This window comes from Cannabis sativa, chromosome X (assembly GCF_029168945.1).
Source record: "Cannabis sativa cultivar Pink pepper isolate KNU-18-1 chromosome X, ASM2916894v1, whole genome shotgun sequence".
Lineage (NCBI taxonomy): Eukaryota > Viridiplantae > Streptophyta > Magnoliopsida > Rosales > Cannabaceae > Cannabis > Cannabis sativa.
The window spans coordinates 60973019-60995014 of NC_083610.1; the positions used below are offsets into that span (position 1 = coordinate 60973019).

At 39.3% G+C, this 21996-nt stretch overlaps 1 protein-coding gene and 1 long non-coding RNA gene across 2 annotated transcripts; one reads left to right on the forward strand and one right to left on the reverse strand.

Moving 5' to 3' along the window:
- The first annotated feature begins 955 nt into the window (after nucleotides 1–955).
- Nucleotides 956–3163, forward strand: LOC115702502 (uncharacterized). Its single transcript, XR_009684965.1, has 2 exons — nucleotides 956–2410; nucleotides 2492–3163. It is a non-coding gene; the product is annotated as an uncharacterized LOC115702502 (long non-coding RNA).
- A 5985-nt stretch (nucleotides 3164–9148) lies between these two features.
- On the reverse strand, nucleotides 9149–9943 carry LOC115720412 (uncharacterized). The gene has a single exon (XM_030649565.1). The coding sequence runs from the start codon at nucleotides 9941–9943 to the stop codon at nucleotides 9149–9151; it is 795 nt and encodes a 264-aa protein (XP_030505425.1).
- Nucleotides 9944–21996: the final 12053 nt, after the last annotated feature.

The window sequence follows — 21996 nt, forward strand, 5'->3', positions numbered from 1 at the left end:
TCCTTACAATTTCACCCCTGCTTAGTGAAAATTCATAAAATTAGACATAGTCTAACTTTAGAATTATAATTGACCAATCACGAATCAATTAATGAGTCTTACAAGCAGAATGTTCTCAACTAGAATGGGGACCATGGATCTATATGCTGAGCTTCCAATAAGTGAACCAAATTTACCAAGTAAATTCCTACTTATTAATTCTTCGTTGAATCCACTCTTAGAACTTAGAATTGCACTCTCAGACTTACATAGAGCATATTGTATGTTTCACGATACCAATATACTATCTCATTTAACCATTGTTATAATCTTATTGTGATTTAAAGATCCTCTATATAGATGATTTACATCGAGATGGGATTTCTTTACCGTTCTCACCCCTCAATGTATTTTGCCCCTTAAAACACTTAGCTACCTGTAAATGGTGTTTAGTGATCTAATAATTAGTCAGTTAAACAAGAGCTCATCCATTTACTTCTATTTGCTAAGCTCGAATGGAATCATCACTTGACTTCTATACACCAGTAGAAGCTATAGATTCCATATTTATGTTCAGCACTCCCACTCAATCATACTATCATGTTCTCGAAATATACGTATCACCCTGACCCGAAAGTAGGCTTAACTAATAAATCTAAGAACATGAATAGCACTCCTGAGTTGAGCCTAAGCATATCAGGATTTAGATTCTTTTCAATCTTAAGATCAACTACTGATATTGACTTGGAAAGATATGTATAACGGTAAGTTTGTAATATCTTAACTTAGTTGCAATATCGGTCCAGTCCAATGTATACTCCATACATTCGAAACTAGTATACTTTACTAATGTCCTGGAAAGAACATAACACTTACTCCAAGTGTAAGTACACATCATCGGTGATTATCACATTAGTGTAAATCCAATAACACTGATGAAACAGGGACCAAAACTTTTGATTCATATGATCACAATCACATTCCACTGTGTTGACGATACTGTAATTGTGAATAAACATATGATCTGGATTTAACTGATTTTGTGTGTATGAATGTAATAAACATATTAAACATATTAAACCATTAGCATGTAAAATTCATGCAAACATCAATCACTTCAAATTTCTTATGTTGATAACTAATCAGATTGTAAAGAGTTTTATTTAGGGCATAAAACCTAACACCTATCGGGTTCCTTAATGTGAACCCTGGATGTATTTTGACAGATGTTGATTTGAAAAAATGGAGAGTTGCTTATGACATACCTTCAAATGTGGAAATGAGACTGCCTAAGTCTTATGAGAGAGCCGACTGAGATATGAGAGATTGGGTTTGTCTTTACAAAGCAGCTTTTGATTATGGATTTCAGTTTCCTTTCACTCCTTTGGTGACTGAGATACTCAGTCTTTATGGAATATCTCCTGGGCAACTTATGCCCAACGATTGGAGGTTGCTCCTGAGCCTTGAGCATTTTACTGAAAAGTTTGGTATTATAGTAGACCCCATAATTTTTAGGAAACGTTACTATGCTAAAGAGCATGAAAAAGAGAAGGGTAGAGTGCTATTTGTTTGTCGCACTAGGAAAAAACCATTTGTAACTTGTTTGACCAAGGCTGGCGATTCAGATTGGAAGAAAGCATATTGCTTCTTTAGAGGTGATGGTTTATTTGATTCGAGGGTTGAGAAGAGTTTCACATTCTCTTGGCAAATATTGAGTGAGTGTTGAATTATGTTTTATTATTGTGTTGGCTATGTATGTTTTATTAATGTCTTTTTGGCCCTTGGCGTGGAAACAGACTTCGGGGTTCAACCTAATACGAACGAGTTTGTTGATCGAATTATCGAGGATATTGAATCTATAAAAGAAAAGGACCGTAATTTTAGGAAATTTCTCCCCAAAAATTTCCCGCAAAAATCACAAGACGTTATAGAAGAAGGTATCCCTGAACTTCAATCCCTTGAACACATTCACATCCTTCTTTTAACTCGAGAATTTGAGACGTTTGGAATTAAGTTTACTATTTTGACTCACATGACCGAAGAGCAACGCATGTTTGCAGACAAGATGTCCCAAAAGAGGACGATCAAATTTCCCAAAGCTAGTGATGCCATGGCTAGAGCCAAATTGACAATAGCTAAGAAGTCAAAGATTGAAGGGTCCAAACAAGTTTCTAAGAGTAACTTCACTGATGTTCCAATGACTCCATCTTCCCTTGGTACGTGCACTACAATCAAGAGGAATGCCGACTTTCTTGACCCAGAGGTTGTTGATGAAACGATTCTTCGAATCCCTCACACTGTATCGGTCTACTCTAACCCTTCGTGAATTGAAGGGCATGTGGATGGAATTCTCCATCCTGCTGATCGAGCACGATTGATTAAGCTTGGTCCAACTGGGGTTGCCAACAACGGAGTGGCTGATGATTACAAGGTAAGGTCATTATTAATTGTAATATAAACTGTGATTGATTATTTTTCTTTAGTTATTAAAACTTGGTTATAATGTTTGTAGATTCTTCAAGCCATGTTGTTCATTCAAGAAAACTATCCTGTGTTGGAGAAGAAGAACAAAAAATTGACTGTTGATAATGCTATCCTAAAATTGGAGAATGGAAAGTAGGTAGAAATAGAGCGTGAACTTGAAGAAACCATTAAATCTTTGAAGGGTGAGCTTGAGGAGGTGAAGAAAGAGTTGATTGATGAGAAGAAAAGGACAGAGGACCTTGCCTGCGAGGCAGAACAAGTTGCATTGACTGCTGTTATCAAGACTCATGGGGAACTAATGATCGAGTACTAGGACGGAAATAATGAAGATTGGGATGTGGCTGGTGAAATTGAAACTTACCGTGCCCACATGGGTTTGGATGTTGATGGTGAGAGGATTGAACAACTTGAATATGCTTTTATTGAGGAAGCAACTGCTGAGATACTTGACCTTGGTACTACGAATGAATGTGAAGAACCCCAGGCAAATGCTTAGTTTCATTTTACATTACGCTTAGTGGTTCATGTGTCTTAACCTTTTAACTTTTTTTTTTTTTTGTTTTGAATATCGACATTAACTCGAACATGTCTCCTTTTGTGATTTATAGTTGTTTGTGGTGCCTAGCAAGGTTGATGATTTTTGGAGGAAGCATTTACCACTTATGTTCTAAATGAGAGTTTATGTTTCTTTTTTATTTTATGCTGGAATTGAGTAACTGATCAACATAGAAATTTTAAAAATTTTTGTATTAAACAAGTTAAATTTAGAATTGAGTGTACCGTGTAGCATCATAAACCATTGTCAACAAGTTGAAGGTGATTGAGACTCTAAATATCTTGCGCAAGATTTGTTGATTGCTTTCACTTCGATAACATCTCTTACTTATTCCCTTGTTTGAGTGTGGGTGACGAAGCATGTCATAGTCAAACTCTCACACAGTAACTAGGAACCATTGGGAGGTGTAGCCTCATGATCGTCAAATTGTTGACTTGATAAGTTGTACCTGGGAAGGTAGTCGATGGTAGAGCCGTCGACTCTCCGATGCTTAAGTCAGTTGAGTGATTAAGATAAAAGAAATTGAAAAAGCGTAAAGTGTCGAATACATTACAGATTCTTTTTCGTGACCTAGCTTCCTCATGATTTGATTTGAGTCTGATAGTATACTGAAACCATGGATTGATTAGTGCTCACGACTTGTGCGTTTATGATTAGGAATGACCGCTAGTTTGTCAATATAGATTTTGAAGAATTTCTTCATCTGTATGATTGAGGTGTAGTCGACGGCATAGCTATCGACTCTCCGATGCTTAAGTCAGTATATTATTCATAGAAAATATAATACAAAAAGAAAAGGTCGAGTTAGAAATGATACTGTTTAAGATGAGTGGCATTCCAGCTGTTGCCATTTCTCGACCATCCTCTGCTCGAAGTCGATATGCCCCTTGTTTTATTACTTTAGTAATCTTATAGGGGCCTTCCCAGTTGGGGCCCAACTTACCAGCTGTTGTCTCTTTGGTGTTTTGAAATACTCGACGGAGCACCCAATGAATCTCCTTGAATGTTCGTGCTCGAATGTTCTTGTTGAAATGTCGAGCAACCTTCTGTTGGTATGCTCTAACTCTGATCAAGGCTTGCTCTCTTTTTTCATCAAGTGAGTCGAGCTCGAGGGTCATACTTTGCCAGTTCTGATCATCAGTCAAATGTTCATACCTGGAAGTGGGAATTCCTGTCTCTGTTGGGATGACTACTTCTGTTCTGAAGGTGAGTGAAAAGGGGTCTCACAAGTAGAGGTTTTTGCAGTAGTGCGATAAGACCACAAAACACCAGGCAATTCAGCTACCCACATTCCTTTTGCTTTCTCTAACCTCTTTTTCAATGTGTTGACAACAATCTTGTTTGTTGATTCCGCTTGACTGTTGGCTTGTGGGTATCTTGGGGTCGAGAATGAGAGTTGGATTCCCCATTCTTCGCAAAAGTTTTGGAACTCTAAACTTACAAATTGCAAGCCATTGTTTGTGACTATATCCTTTGGCACTCCAAACCTGCAAATTATGTTTTTCCAAACAAAATTCTTAACTTCGAGATCTCTTACCTTTGTGAATGCTTCTGCCTCAACCCACTTGGTAAAATAGTCTGTTAGTGCTACCATAAAGACTCGTTGTCCTGGAGCAGTCGGCATCTTCCCTACTATGTCCACCCCCCACTTCATGAAAGGCTAAGGTGCTAGAGTTGAATGAAGCTTTTGTAGTGGCATATGCGAAACTTGGGCGAACTGTTGGGATTTATCACATTTCAGCACAAAGTTGAGGAAATCGGCTCTCATGGTTGGCTAATAGTAACCGGTAGTAAGTGCCCTATTGCTGAGACATCTTGAACCTGAGTGGTTACCACAGTTATCTTCATGTAATTTGGTAAGAACATAATGAGCCTCTGTAGGATTGAGACACCTGAGTAAGGGCCTAGAATACGACCGTTTGTACAACTTGCCGCCATAAAGAGTGAACCTTGCTGCTTTGGCTTTGATATTTCAAGATTGATTCCTATCTTGCAGGAGTGTGCCATCAGCCAGATACTGACTTATGGGTGTCATCCAGCTAATGTTCTCTAACACATCCTTGACTTCTTCTTGAGGCTTCGAAACTGCTGACCATTGCATGTAGATGACTGGAACTGTGACTCCACTGTTTGTTTGAATTGTTGACTCTAGGTTCGCAAGTGCATCTGCATGACTATTGTCGATCATTGGTACTTGATTAATTGATATTTCAGTAAAGCTCGACAGTCTTTCTTTAACAGCTTGGAGGTACGTCACCATCTTTGAGTCCTTGGCCTGGTATGTGCCATTGAATTGGTTGACTATGAGTTGAGAATCTGACGTGATCTCAAGAGCTTTGATATTCATCTCTTTGGCAAGGTTGAGCCCAACATGGAGCGCTTCATACTCAGTTTAATTATTTGTTGCCTTGAAGTCACACTTGATTGCTCGTTGAATGACATCTCCTTGGGGTGAGGTGAGAACAATGCCTAAGCCACATCCTCTACTGTTGCTTGAGCCATCTACTGATAACCTCCAGTTAGAGTCAGATTGCTCTTTCAAGCACAATAACTCTTTTTCCCCTTGTACCTGTTGGAAATTATTTTACCAGGATCTTAGATCTACTCACAAGTATGTTGTTTAAACATCCTAAATATGAACTTTCTAAAACGATAAATTAAACACATATAAAGTTAAGAAAACCTTACATTGATGTAGCGGAATTAATGTCTCCTTCCACTCAAATCTTTAACCCTTGATTCCTTTCTGTAGCAGAGTATAATCAAGATCTGAGCCCGAATGTCCTTCTTCTTCAAGTTTGATCCTTCACAGTCTTCCAATCTATGATTGAGTTACTGCTTGCTGTGTGTGGGCACTCACTCTTCCACTAGGGTCGAAATTGATCAAGGAGAAAAGAAGAGAGAGGGTTTCGACCAGGTATAGAAAGTGGGGAAGGCTCAGTTTTTCTGAAGAGAGAAATTTCTGTCAGATTACTAATCAAAGCATTGTGTGAGACTGAGCCATCACTTTCTATTTATAGGCAACTACTAGGTTTAGGTTAGGATTTATTTGGCATTAAAATAATGAAAATATTAATTTGAAAAACCAACTTAAGTGGCCGGCCATGGTGTGTTATTGGGCCTCACTTAATTTTGCAGTTTTATCAAATTTTATCTCTATTTTCTCAAAAACGCCAATTTTCCAATTCTAACCTTTTAAATGCCAAAACTAATTATTTAATAACTAAAATAGATTATTAAATAATATTGTCATTTAATTTAATTATTAATTAGACATATAAAGTCCATTAATAAATAAATAAACCTAGAAACTCTTTTCTTTACAATTTCACCCCTGCTTAGTGAAAATTCATAAAATTAGACATAGTCTAACTTTAGAATTATAATTGATCAATCACGAATCAATTAATGAGTCTTACAAGAAGAATGTTCTCAACTAGAATGGGGACCATGGATCTATATGCTGAGCTTCCAATAAGTGAACCAAATTTACCAAGTAAATTCCTACTTATTAATTCTTCGTTGAATCCACTCTTAGAACTTAGAATTGCACTCTCAGACTTATATAGAGCATATTGTATGTTCCACGATATCAATATACTATCTCATTTAACCATTGTTATAATCTTATTGTGATTTAAATATCCTCTATATAGATGATCTACACCGAGATGGGATTTCTTTACCGTTCTCACCCCTCAATGTATTTTGCCTCTTAAAACACTTAGCTACCTGTAAATGGTGTTTAGTGATCTAATAATTAGTCAGTTAAACAAGAGCTCATCCATTTACTTCTATTTGCTAAGCTCGAAGGGAATCATCACTTGACTTCTATACACCAGTAGAAGCTATAGATTCCATATTTATGTTCAGCACTCCCACTCAATCATACTATCATGTTCCCAAAATATACGTATCACCCTGACCCGAAAGTAGGCTTAACTAATAAATCTAAGAACATGAATAGCACTCCTGAGTTGAGCCTAAGCATATCAGGATTTAGATTCTTTTAATCTTAAGATCAATTACTGATATTGACTTGGAAAGATATGTATAACGGTATGTTTGTAATATCTTAACTTAGTTGCAATATCGGTCCAGTCCAATGTATACTCCATACATTCGAAACTAGTATACTTTACTAATGTCCTGGAAAGAACATAACACTTACTCCAAGTGTAAGTACACATCATCGCTGATTATCACATCAGTGTAAATCCAATAACACTGATGAAACAGGGACCAAATCTTTTGATACATATGATCACAATCACATTCCACTGTGTTGACGATACTGTAATTGTGAATAAACATATGATCTGGATTTAACTGATTTTGTGTGTATGAATGTAATAAACTTATTAAACATATTAAACCATTAGCATGTAAAATTCATGCAAACATCAATCACTTCAAATTTCTTATATTGATAACTAATCAGATTGTAAAGAGTTTTATTTAGGGCATAAAACCCAACAGTACCTGCATGTCACTTGAAAAGTCAGCAATAAATTCAGCTAATACCTGAGATTTGATTGTTGTCCTTGGTTGGAATGTGATGTCGTATTCACTGAGTTCTACTGCCCACTTGGTGAGTCTTCCTGAAAGCTCTGGCTTGTGTAGGATGCTACGAAGTTGATATTGTGTCAACACAATAATAGGGTGGCGTTGAAAATATGGTCTTAGTTTGTGTCCTGCTGTGATAAGTGCTAGTGCTAGTTTCTCAAGTTGGTTGTATCTTGTTTCTACATCTAGAAGAGTCTTTGATTAGCACAGCGCTGACTGCTGTTTCAGACACTGCTAGGTATATGTAGAGTGCTTCTCCATCTTTAGGTTTCGCTAAGAGCGGAGGTGAGGCGAGATATTCTTTAAGTTGTCTAAGTGCATCTTCACATTCCTTTGTCCACTCAAAGTCCTTTGTTTTTCTCAGTGTTGAGAAAAACAAGTGACAACATTTAGAAGATTTTGAAATAAAACGACTGAGTGCTGCTATCCTCTAGGTAAGGCGTTGGACGTCCTTGATTGATTTTGGTGATTGAACGTTTTGTATGGAGCGTATTTAATTTGGGTTTGCTTCAACTCCTCGCTTTGTCACCAAGTATCCTAGAAATTTACCTGAGGAAAAACCAAAAGAACACTTGGCAGGGTTGAGTTTCATATTATGTTTTTCAAGTACCTGGAATGACTGTTCGAGATGATTGAGGTGGTCTGCTGCTGCTAACAATTTGACGAGCATGTCATTGATATATACTTCCATTGACTTCCCTAGCATGTCTGCAAACATCTAATTTACCAATCTCTAATATGTTGCACGAGCATTCTTTAGTCCAAACTGCATTACCCTGTAACAGAAGGTCCCTTGTTCTGTGATGATTGATGTCTTATCTTGATCATCTGGGTGCATAAGCATCTGGTTGTACCCAGAAAATGCATCCATGAAGCTAAGGAGCTCCTGCCCAGCTGTAGCATCAACAAGCATATCTATGTGAGGGAGTGAGAATGAATCTTGGGGCACGCCTTGTTGCGGTTTGTGAAATCGATACAAATCCTCCACTTTCCATTCTTTTTTGGGACAACAACTACATTGGCTAGCCATTCTGGATAGTTGACCTCTCTGGCTGATCCAATGTTGATGAGCTTTTGAATTTCTTCATTGATCACTTTGTTGCGTTCGGAAGTAAATTTTCTTCTTTTCTTCTTGACTTGAGGGAAATTGGGGTCTATCTACAACTTATGCATAACAATGTTAGGGTCTATACCTGTCATATCTTTGTGAGACCAAGCAAAGCTGTCATGATGCCTAATGAGAAATTCGATCAACTTTGCTCGAAGTTTCGGTGTGTGCTTGGCCCCAATTGGTACTTCGTGCTACGGGAATTCCTTGCTAATGCTCACTTCGTCTAGTTCCTCCATGTTAGGCTCATCTAGATCAATCATTGCATTTGATTGTTGTAGTTCCTATAAGGTTGACTGTTTTTCTTTTAGGGTGCTGTGATAACACTCTCGCGCTTCTCCTTGTTCCCATGATATTTGCTTTATTCCCCATGGTGTAGGAAATTTGTTAACCTGGTGGTATGTGGATGGCACAACTTTCATCTCATGGATCCATGGTCAGCCAAGGATGGCATTTTATGAAGAAGGACAGTTAACAATGATGAACTTGGTTTGGAGGTTTACTCCTTCTGCCCAAACATGCAATCTTACCTCTCCAATCGAGTGCTTTTGCTCACCACTGAACCCTATTAAGAATGTGGATTTACGGGTGATTGTTGACTTGTCAACTTTCATATCCCTGAGAGCATTGAGAAATAAAATGTTAGCAGAACTCCCAGTATCGATCAATACATGTTTAATAAAATAGTTTGCAATATATAATGAAATGACTAAGGCATCATGGTGAAGGTGGAACAAATCTGTTGCTTTGTCATTGAGAAAGCTGATGGTCTGTCCAACGACTATTTCTGGCTTTCTCGCCATTCCTTGACTGTTGATTGGTTCTCGTGCATGGCGTTTAGCTACTGAATACGTAATTCCACTAACTTCTAATCCTCTTGAGATCACATTCACGGTCCTCACATTCTGAGGGGGTTCAGGTGGATTCTCTTGTCTTTTATCCCCTTCTGCTACAAGTTCTTTGCCTTTATCAGAAAGGAAATCTCGTAGTTGTCCTCGACGAATTAGCCTTGCAACTTCAAACTTGAGTGCTATACATTCAGTTGTGGTGTGTCCGTGCTCGCCATGAAATTCACACCATTTGGTCATATCTTTCAAAGCTTCTGGCTTTTGAATCTTCCTAGGCCACTTGAATTTATTTCCCATGCCTTTCATTACATCAACCACTTCAACAATGTCTATTGTTAGAGTATACTTTGGGATTGGTGCTTTATCTTGATAGCCTCTAAACTTTTGGGATGATTGTCCCATTTCTTGGTAATCACGTGATCGTTGGGGCGGAGCTCTTCCACTGCCTTGAAATGATCTGGATCAGTTGGTGGGGTATGGTTCAACATGATAAGATGACTTGCGCTCTACTCGTCTTGGCCCCCGATTCTCACAAGAACTGAAGTAGTTGGAGATCGGTTGCCTATTCGATTCATCTTCCTCCCATTTGATTTGAGCCCATGCTTTGGCAAGAACATCCTCCATAGTCCTGCAAGGGTATTTAGTTAATTCTTTATATAGGTCAGATTCTACTAGAAGGCCTTTTTAGAAGGCTGTGACGGCTGTGTCCACATTCTAGACTGTGATTGACACCTTCTCGGCATTGAACCTTGCTACATAGTCTCTTAGGGATTCGTCCCTTCTCTATCTAATTATATAGAGGTCATCTGATAGCTTCTCAAGTTTCCTGGTTCTAGAAAATTGCTCTACAAAAATATCAGTTAATTGAGCAAAAGAAGCAATAGAATTATTAGACAAGTTTGTATACCACTCAAGGGCTGGGCCGACTAGACTAGACCAAAACCCTTTACACATACACGCCTTGCGTAACTCGCGAGGTATTGCGGTAGTGAACATCCTGTGCTTGTAGCTAGCTATGTGGTTGTTGGGATCAGTCGTTCCATCATACATTTTCATCAGTGGGAACACAAACTTCTTTGGCATTTTGACCAAGGCAATGGCATCTACAAAGGATGAATATGCAAAGCTGCTAGGTAGGCTCTTTTTGATTGGAATTGGCACTCCCAGGAATCTTTGGATCATGGCCTCCATGCCTTCCAGTTTTCGTGCAATTATTTGTTCAATCAACTCCTCTTGGGTAGGTGCAACATTCACTCCTGCATTCACAATAGAAGTTGTTAAATCAATTATTGCATTGTTTGCTCTAGTAAGGGGTTTTTGGTTTAGAGAGCCTTCGGGGACAGTCAGGTTTGTCAAGTTGACTGCTGGAGGGATGGCTGACAAATTGACTGTTGGAGGAATGGCTGATGAATTGACTGTGAGGAATGGCTGACGAATGGACTGCAAGAGGAATGGCTGACGAATTGACTACTGGAGGAATGGCTGATGAATTGACTGCTGAACCCATATTCTGATTGACTATGGTTGTTTGTTGTCCAACCCTGACGTTAGTTGCCCTTGTTGTTGATGGTTGTCAGGTCACTTGTCTTGATCCGCCTATTGGGGTATCGTCAAGTGATTGCATTGGATCAATTGGAACTTTGAATCTTCTTCGACTATTGTCCGGTGTTGCCATCGAAGTATTCAATGACTCAAGCTGGACCTTTATTGCGACATTCTCTTTCTTGAACGACGCATTTTCTCTTTCCAGTGCTTGAGTGCGCTCCAAGTTTTCTTTCATTTGAGCCGTGAGAGTGGCAAGTTGTTCACGAAAGCTGGTTTGTTCCTCATTGATCTCTCCTTCCTCCATGTGCTCTGCCATTGCTCTGGTGTGGATTGACTGAATGATAAAAGGCGAAACACTTTGCTCGATTGCAGCTTGTCAGGGCCCCATGGTGGGCACCAAATTGTAGATGCTAAAATCCACAATCAATCAAAGATGATCGTATGTGGGCACTGACAACCTGTAGAAGAAAGAAGAGAGTAACTGGGAAACCTTGGGACACCGGGATGGTGCAGACCGAAGGGACTCTGACGGTCAAGTCAGCAAGATTGTTAACACTGTAATAAAAAAGATGAGAATAAATGATCGAACTAAGTTACCACCTATCTTGACTGTGGAAATAAGTATGTATTTTTAGAGAGAATGAGATTGAACGATAAGTGAAATGTATTGAGATGACTGAAATTTGATGTCCTTTCTCAGTGGTCGAGAGTGACTCTTATAGGCGTCCATGGAAGGACGTTACTCATGACGACTCACCCTCCTTTAGAAGCACTCTTCCCCCACTTTATGTGGGAGATCGTTATTTACATGGTCAATTAACTGACCACTTCAAAGATTGTTAGATGAGTAATAAGACTCGGTCTCGTATACGGGTCAGATCATTGTGAGCTCAATGACGGGTCATGCGTAATGTTAATGTATGACTTGACTGTTTTGTTTTGGGCTCGTTGGGCTTGGTGTTGTGATCGTACCATCATAATTAGTCAAATATTCCAACCCAATCTTACTTGAGCATTCTTTGAAAACATCGCATGTGATATTGAGCATGAGACCAATTTTGGCCTCCACACTGGTATTATCATAAAAAAATTGTTAAAATACTCAATTCAAAATCATAATCAATCAACATTTATTTCAACCATAACAATTGAGTATAACATCTACCAACGACTATATACTCGACCTCTGTAGTAGACAAAGATATAGAATTTTTTTTCTTATTATGCCAAGAAACCAGATTGTTTCCAATGAAAAAACAACCACCACTAGTACTCTTGCAATTATCTGCATTACCTGCCTAATCAGCATCACTAAAATAAGCCAATTTAGAATTAGTGTCTTTAGAATACCAAATTCTAAAATCAAGAGTACTATTGATATATCTAATAATCCTTTTAACAGTAGAGACATGAGATTCCATAGGATTACTTTCAAAATGAGGACAAACACCTACACTGTAACATATATCAGGACGACTAGCAGTTAAGTAAAGTAAACTACCAACCACACTACGATAAAGTGTAGAGTCTACCTTTACTCCATGTTCATCTTTTCTCAATTTCAAGGTTGAGCTCATCAGAGTACTTACCTATTTAGCCAATTCAAGACCGAACTTCTTGAAAAGATTCTTGGCATACATGCTTTAAGAAACAATTATTCCTCATTCCATTTGTCTAACTTGAAGACCCAAAAAGAATGAGAGCTCACCAACCATACTCATTTCAAACTCATTTTTCATTTGATCAACGAAAACCTATACTTCATGATTAGATGTAGAACCAAACACTATATCATCAACATATATTTGAGCAATGATTAAGTCAACTTTTATGTGCTTGTTGAAAAGAGTTTTATCCACACTACCTCTTTGATAACCATGAGAGATTAGTGTTCAAAATTTATTTTACCAAGATCTTATTTACTATTCATGTATGTTACATTATGTCTAATCTAACATCCTAAATATGAATTTCCTAAAATAATAATATAACACATAAAGGGATTAAGAAATCTTTATAGTGGTTGCAGCAGAAATTATTGACTCCTACCATTCAATTCTCTAACACTTGTTCCTTTTTGTCACAAAGTGTTGACCTCAAAAAGTGATCAACTGACAGCTGGGTCGTATAGATCTGATGCTTGCCACGTGTTACACAAACAAAATGAAAGATTAATAAACACAAAGATTTGTTATAGAGGTTCGGACCCCTTGTGATAGAGGGTAATGATCTACTCCGTACTCCCCTTTTGGTTGTATTTATACTGAGGGAAATACTATCCAGATCAATATGGGTGGGATCTGCTATAGCACCCTTAGGATTACAAAGTATGAATCAATAGGCAGATCTCAAGTGTTGGATAGCCTAGGGTGTTGGACAGCTTAGGGTGCTGGCTAGCTAGGGTGTTGGCCAACTTAGGATTGGCGTGTGAAAGAGATGAAGAGAAGAGAGAAAGAGCCCTAATGGGCGTGTATGAGAGAGAGAGAGAGAGAGAGAGAGAGAGAGAGAGAGAGAGAGAGAGAGAGAGAGAGAGAGAGAGAGAGAGAGAGAGAGAGAGAGAGAGAGAGAGAGAGAGAGAGAGAGAGAGACTTAGAGCTATTTGGAGGCTAAGTGACTTAGAGGCAACTTAGGGAACTTAGATTTTAGCTAGAGGTTAAGGCCTTTATATAGGAAGCCTTAAACCCTAGGTTTACAATTCAAATCCCTTGAAAATAGCATAGTTAGTTAGATATTTACAAAAGACCAAAATGCCTTTAATTGTAGATATTCTTCAGCCAGTCTTTAGGCTTTTAGGGCCCAATTTGGAGCCCATATCTTGTGTCCACGTGGAGAGTTATACATGGAGTCTTGCTAGGTCAATCTTGGCCATCCATAGGCCTATAGGGAAGTCTGGCCGGCCATGGTCCTGCCAGGTCAATCTTGGTCGGCCATAGTCCTGCCAGGACCTTGCAGGACAAGGCCTGCAGTCTGGCAAGACAAGGCCTCTAGGAACTGACAGGTCACTATAGCTCCACCAAGAGGAGGCCAACCTTTGAGTGCGGTGGTCAGCCTTTTTCAAGTTGAGGATAGCTTTGTACATTGTTTCTTTGAAGAGGTTAGGTTCCCTTGGTCAAATAGAGTCTCCTTGGGTCTAGAAGTCACTTCTTGGCCGACTAGCTTGTGCATAGATCCTGGCCAGCCTATAGGCTTACCCTGGCCGGCCGATAGGCTCCTCTTGGCTGGCCAAGGATGTTGGTACGACTCCTTGTGGGCTCGCTTTACTCCCTTCAATCGCTGCTTGGCGGTGTTGCTATATCTTGCATGGAGGCTCTGTTCTGCTATTAGCGGGGCTGCACTCCACATGTGCTCTATCTTTGGCATACGTGGACATGCCACGTCAGGTGGACAAAATTTGGGATAACATTTTCCCCCCAAGTCCCTGTTCAAATGTCTGGTTGGATAGAGACTTTCTAGCTGTTATCTTGTCTGTAGTAGTCTTTGTTGAGTAACCTTATCTAGCCAAGTGTTGGCTTTTTGGCTGACATGCTTTGGATATTTGATCTTCTCTATTTATATACACCTCATCTTCTTTTCTTGGATATCGCTTCTTTGTAACTTCCATTAACAAGTTTCAAGCTTTTGGAAACTTTTTGATTCATGTTAGTTTGTAATCACTTTGGTATATTGATCCTCATGACAATTTTGGAATGTGCAATGTGTGACTTTTATATAAGAAGGATTCGATTTTGGCCTTCGCTATAATTCTAGAGTCTTTGAGTCATAAGAAATACGAGGCTCATAATCGAGTTTTAGACACACATTAGAATTCAAAACTTACCTTGATCGGCCTAGGAGGTCTTGCTTGAGACCTGGCCAACCATAATTCTTGATCATGGGAGTTGGCCAGCTTTAGGGATTTTCCCTTATAAAGCTTGCCTGTTCATGCTTGGGTTTGATGACCCTAGCCAGCTCTTGGCTGAGTCATGGGACCATGGCCGCAAGGCTTGCGAACCTTGGTCGTCATGGGCCTTGGTTCCAAGTAGGTGGCAAGTTTTCTGTCCTCTCTTGACTTTGGCAAGAATCTAGCTCTATAGGCATATACAACTTAGCCTCATATGTGGTTTCCTTAACTCTGTATGATTCTTAATGGTGAGTCTATTATAGTTGAATATTCAACTTAAGACTCAACATGGCTTGGTTCCTAACATGGCTTGGTTCCTATAAGGAACTCTGCCTTAACCGTAGCCTAGTACGTGGCCCATATAGGAGCTCTGTCCAATTCTTTTCTAGCTATGCGGTTCTAGTAGGGCCTTTGCCTCATGCATGCGAACCGATCTCATATCTGGCCTCAAGGCTTTCATGTTCTTGCTTTGGCCTATAGGCCCTTTGTTTTTGAACACTACTATTATTTAGCCTTAAAGCCATCTATGACGGACATATGATCGTCTTGACTGTCTTCTTATGGCCATGAAAGGTAAGGGTCCGGATTTACTTTGTCTAGCCAAAGTATGCCTGTACGACTTAGAGGTAGGTTTAGTAGCTTATTTTAAGCCTTAAAATTTCTCAGAATAAGTTCATTGTGCCAGTTCGATGCATTGTACGGTATGGGCACCCCTCAAGCGACCATGCATGCAAGTCTCTTTGTCACTTGCTATTCACAAAGTTTCATAAACTTTGCCTGGGTTCTTCCTAGGGGTGGTGTCCATAGTATGCATATGGAACTAAAAGAGTAACTTTAAGAAGTTAATCTTGTGAGCAAGTGGTTTAGACACGGTCGGTCTAATGTGTAACAAAAGCTTACAACTTAGTGTCCGCTTTTGAAATTATGTAGTGGCTACCCTTACGCGGCTTATCGAAGCAGAGGCCACCGTTGAAGAATGGTGGGAGACCACGCCAAGAAGGCCATGGGTACTAGCGCTTTTATGGATTCTTGCACGATGAAATGTTAGAGGAACTTAATTGACAAGTTGGCCAGTGAGAGTACTTACCGAGATGTTCCCTATTTCAATGTTTGAGTAGAAGTAATTCATTTGATTTTGTTTTCCTCTGTGTTTGCGTTATTGCAGCTGCGATTAGCTGGTGCCATGGCAAAGACAAGATCAAAGATTCAGGGGAAACCCAAATCTGCAACCAAACTTGCAAAGAAGAAGGGATTGAAAGGGAAGAAGTATGGAAATTGCTCCATTCCGATGGAGCAAATCTCTGGAATCGAAGCTTTGGAGGTCTCGGAGGAGGACGACCTGGTGGAGGATGATCCTGCCCTGAAAGATGTTTTGCAGTCGCCTCTGTCTCCTAAATCTTCCGTAGCTGCGATCCAGAGGCAACAAGAGCAAGTTGATAGTGAAGGCTTTACAAAGGTCATAAGCACTAGGAAAAAAGCTGATAGAGACACTACAATTACAGCAGAACCAAAGGAGACAATAGTGCAAAATGTTTTCCAGGTCCTTGATGAACAAGATGGGGATGCTAAAATAGGGGAGGTTTATGCAGATTTGGTTGAAACAGGAGGGTGGGAGGACCCTCTCTTTCTAATGGATAGACTCCTACGATGGAATGTTAGAGGAGCCAACAATCAACACAAACAACAATTAATAAAGCAATTTATTAATTCCCAAAAGGTTGATTTTGTTGGGCTCCTTGAGACTAGAGTCAAGCCACCAAAACTTGGTACATTGTACTCGAATGTTTTTCAAAATTGGTGTTTTTCTTCTAATATAGCGTGGCATGCAGGTGGTAAGATTGTTATTGCTTGGAACCCATGGAGGTTCACTGTTGACATCCTTAAATGCACTAGCCAACTTATGCTTTTAAAGCTGTCAACAGTTGAAGGCTTTGGCAGTTTTTTAACTATAGTATATGCTTCCAATAACAAAGTTGAGAGAAGGATGTTATGGAAAGATTTGATGGGCTTGAACACTATAGAGAACTAGTTCTTAATGGGAGACTTAAATGACATCCTATCTAAGGAAGAAAGAGTGGGGCATAGAGTCAAATTCTACCTGGATAATTAGTTCTTAAGTTGTGTAAATTCATGTCAGTTGAAGGATATCAAAGCAAGTGGAAATTTCATCACTTGGTCTAACAAAAAACATGGTGATGAAAGGATCTTTTCCAAGATTGATCGAGTACTTGCCAACAAAACTTGGATTAACAAATATGATCGGGCAGAGGCAATTTTTTTAAACGAAGGGCTTTTTGATCATACTCCTGTGATTTTATCTCTTCACCCAAAACTAGTGAGTGGAAGGAAGCCATTTAAATACTTTAATATGTGGAAATCACATCCTAAGTATGAGAGAGGTTTTAAAGAGATTTGGGATAGACCTATTGCTAGCATGAAAATGTTTCAAGTCATATCTAAGATGAAGCAATTCAAACTCAAGCTTAAAGAGATTAATAAGGAGGGTTTTCATGATTTACAGGCTGCTGTTTCTAGAAATAAATTCGACTTAGATGCTCTACAACACTAGATTCACCAAAACCCATTAGATTTTCAGCTGCATTCTCAAGAAAAAGAAGCTAGAGAGAAGTTGATAAAGTCTCAAAGTGATTATGCATCCTTCCTTCATCAGAAAGCAAAAGCTGCTTGGTTACAAAGTGGGGATTGTAATACAGCCCTATTTCATGACTGTATAAAGCAAAGACAGCGGCAAAATAGGATCTTATCCATTGAGAAGCTTGATGGGAGTAGAGTTAATGAACCTTCTAAGATAACAGAAGTTTTCCTGGAATTCTATAACAACTTACTCAGCACCAGAATGGAAAACAAAAGGAAAATAGAGAAGAGAATATTGGCTAGGGGCTCCACTCTCACTCCTGATCATGTCAGGGTGCTTACTCACAAATTCACAAGTGATGATGTGAAGAAACCTATTTTCAGTATCCCTGGGAACAAGTCACCTGGTCCTGATGGATACTCAAGTAGCTTGTTTCAAGATAATTGGGAGTATATTGGAGGGGATATCAGTGCAGCTGTGCTTTCATTTTTGGACTCAGGTAACATTCTTAAAGAAATTAATTCAACTATAATTACCTTGGTTCCAAAATGTAAATGCCCTAATTCTGTTAAGGATTTTAGACCAATTTCTTGTTGCAATGTTATCTATAAGATTGCAACTAAGCTCTTGAGTTCTAGAATCAGTAACATCCTTCCTGATATAATATCTCATTCCTAAGGAGGTTTTATAAAAGGAAGGTTCATAGGGCATAATATTATGATTTGGCAAGATCTGGTAAGACGTTATGGAAGGAAAGCGAATAAACCTATATTGAAAAGTTCATTGTTTTTCCCTCTCCTTTGCTCTGTTCAGCTTCTGAGTTGTAGCCATGGCTAAAACAAGATCCAAAGTTCAGGGAAAACAAACCACTATGGTCAAGAAGAAGAAGAAAGGTCTGACTTCAAGTTCGGATGTGAGGAAAACTAAATCTCTGGATGCTATTCTTGGTGTAGAGCCAGCGATCTTTTCGGATGAAGATGAAGGGGAGATTTCAGAGGCGACTGAAGCAGAACGGGAACTTCAAAATCCACAATGCCAGGATCTTTTTCAAGAACCTTTGTCGCCTAGGTCATCACTCCGATCAATCAGGCATCAAGAAAATATCAGGAAAGACATTGTTGTATTGCTGGATACTGCTCAGGGTTCTCGAAGTGCTTCTACGCAGGTGAAAGGTAATCCTAATCCCATTCCTCTGCGATCTGGTTGCGTTCAAAAAAATTTGGAGAAATCTTTTGCTAAGAATGATATTGGAAGTAGAGTTAAGATCACGAAGGAGTATATCCATGAGGAAATTGAATTCTGGTTGCCTCCAATTGTTTATTATGTGCTTGGGGCTAATCCTCCATTGCAAGTATTGGAAGGGTTTGCTAGGAGAATGTGGAAAGAGAAGGTAGAATGAGTGGGCATGGTCTCATATGGGATTTTTCTGATTAGATTCCATTCAATGGAAGATAGGGATGAAATACTCAAGGGAGGTTATATCTTCTTCAATAAGAGACCGCTAGTAACGAAGGCATGGGATCCAGAGGTGAATTTCAAAAGGGAGGATATTTGAATGGCACCAATTTGGGTGCATTTGGATGATCTAGAATTGAAGTATTGGGGGGAAAAGTCGTTATTCAAGATTATTGGGCAAATAGGGAAACCTATAATGGTGGATGATGCTACTAAAATGAGAGACAAACTAAGTTTCCCTAGGGTGCTTATTGAAGTTTCGTTGCAGCAAGATTATCCGGATTTGATTGAGTTTGAACATGGGAAAGGCTTTACTACTTCTGTGGCAATTACTTATGAATGGAAGCCGTTGGTGTGTAGTCACTGCTCGGGAATGGGACATATTGCTGCAGATTGTAGAAAGAAATTGGAAAGGAAGCAGGAATGGATAGTCAAGGATGTGCAAAAGCAGGATAAGGCTGAGGTGAAACCTGATGCTGATGGGTTTCGGCCGGTTACTAAAGGCTGGAAGATTAAGAACCAAGGAGAGGGATTAGTGGCTACAGGTACTAGTAACTCTTTCCAGGTATTACAATAGATTGATAAAGGAAGGGAGAATGATCAAATGGGTGCAGAGCAGGAGATTGTTGACAAGGGAGGGGGGGAGATCCCTCTCTTGGAGATGGATAAAATAATGGCTTGGAATGTCCGGGGAATAAACAACCAGCAAAAGCAAATGTCAGTCAAGCAATTGATTGAGCAACAAAAGATAGGGCTGGTTTGACTCCTCGAGACAAGAGTTAAGGCTCGGAATTCGGGAGCCTTATATGTTCGTATGTTTGAAGGGTGGTGTTTTACATCGAATAGTGCTTGACACAAGGGAGGTAGAATAATAGTGTGTTGGAAGCCGGATAGCTTTGTGGTCAATATCCTTAAATGTACTAGCCAAATGATTCATCTCTTTGTGGAATCCATAGATAGAAAGGCAAGATTTTTTGTTACCTTTATTTATGGGCTCAACTCTGATGAAGGGAGAAGTATCCTTTGGCAAGACCTAAAGGAGTTTGCTATTAAGGAGGCTTGGTTGGTTCATGGGGATTTCAATGAGATGCTTCACAAGGAAGAGAGAATTGGTTTTCGAGCAAGGTATAAAGAAGCGAGGGAGTTTCATGAGTGTGTGGAAGTTTGCAAATTGGAAGATGTTAAGTATACATGGAACTTTTTTACTTGGAGTAACAAGCAACATGGTGAAGATAGAATGTACTCCAAGATCGATAGAGTTCTAGCGAATCAACTTTGGATGGATTTGTTTCCTTCTGCTGAGGTTTATTTTAAAAATGAAGGTATTTTTGACCATTCTCAAGCTATACTAACTATCTACTATATGCCAAGTGGGCACAAAAGGCATTTTTGTTATTTTAGGATGTGGTCCAAGCACATACTTATAAGGATTTGATCTCTGATAGTTGGGCAAAGCAGGTAAAAGGTTCGAAAATGTATCAAGTTGTGATTAAACTGAGAAGCTTAAAGCAGGGACTATATGCTTTGAACAGGAGGCACTATAATGATGTACCTGCCACTGCTGTCACAGCAAAGGAAGACCTTGATAACTGCCAAGAGAGACTGAGGAATGACCCTTTAAATGGTGAATTGGTTGAAAGTGGGAGACATAAATTCTGGATTTTTTCATGCTTACCTTCGGGCCAGAAGAACTCAGAATAGGGTGCCTTCTATTACAAACCTGGAAGGACACAGGGTGGAAAAACCTGATCAGGTGATCGATGCATTTATGTCTTTTAACCAAAAACTTTTAGGCAGCAGAATGAGCAGTAGGAAACCAGTTCAGAATTGTGTAATAAGGTAGGGGCCGATTGTATCCAGGGAACAAGCAGATATGCTTCTAGCTGAGTACAGGTTTGATGAAGTGAAGAAGGCTATTTTTGATATCCCAGGGAACAAAGCTCAGGCCCCGATGGGTATGGGAGTTTCTTTTTTCAGGACAACTGGAAGATAATAGGCAAAGATACAGCTGATGCTATTATTTCATTCCTTCATTCCTAGCAACTCTTAAAGGAATTGAACTCTACTGTACTTACCCTTGTGCCTAAAAGTAAGTGTCCAAACACGATGGGGGATTATAGGCCTATTGCTTGCTGCAATGTGCTTTATAAGGCTATTACCAAACTTATATGCACTCGGCTTAAAAGGATTCTACCAGAATTAGTGGCAAAGAATCAAGGAGGATTTGTTCATGGAAGATTTATTGGACACAACATCATGATTTGTCAAGATCTCATCAGAAACTATGGTAGGAGGACAAAAAAAGCAAACTATATGATCAAGTTGGATCTACAGAAGACCTATGATACCATTGAGTGGGATTTCATGGAAGAGATGCTCTATGGATTTCAATTCCCACCAAAATTCATCAACTTGGTTATGACTTGTGTTAGGACTCCTCGTTTCTCTTTGATGATAAATGGATAATTACATGGTTTTTTTGAGGCTAAGCGAGGTTTGAGGTAGGGAGATCCAATGTCCCCACTTTTATTTGTCATGAGAATGGAATACCTGCCCCGAATCATGAGGAAGGTTGGGAAGAAGCAAGGTTTATTTTTATGAGAGATGTGGGGGTCTTGAGCTGAATCATTTAAGCTTTGCTGATGATGTTTTATTGTTTTGCAATGGAGACTTCAAGAGCATATATTACATGTTGCAGGGACTGAAACTCTTTTCTCACACATCAGGCTTGTTTCCTAACCCATCTAAATCTGTTGTTTATTGTAGCAACATGACTGAGGCAGATGTACATAGAATCCTAGATGCATTAGGCTTTCAAAAGCAAGAGTTTCCATTCAGGTATTTGGGTGTGCCTATTTTTCCAAAGAGAATCTCCTCAGCAGATTGTAAACTCTTGGTGGAAAAGATGATGGCTCGGATCAAAACTTGGAGCTCGAGAAATCTTTCCTTTGCTGGACGTGTGGTACTCATGAACTCAGT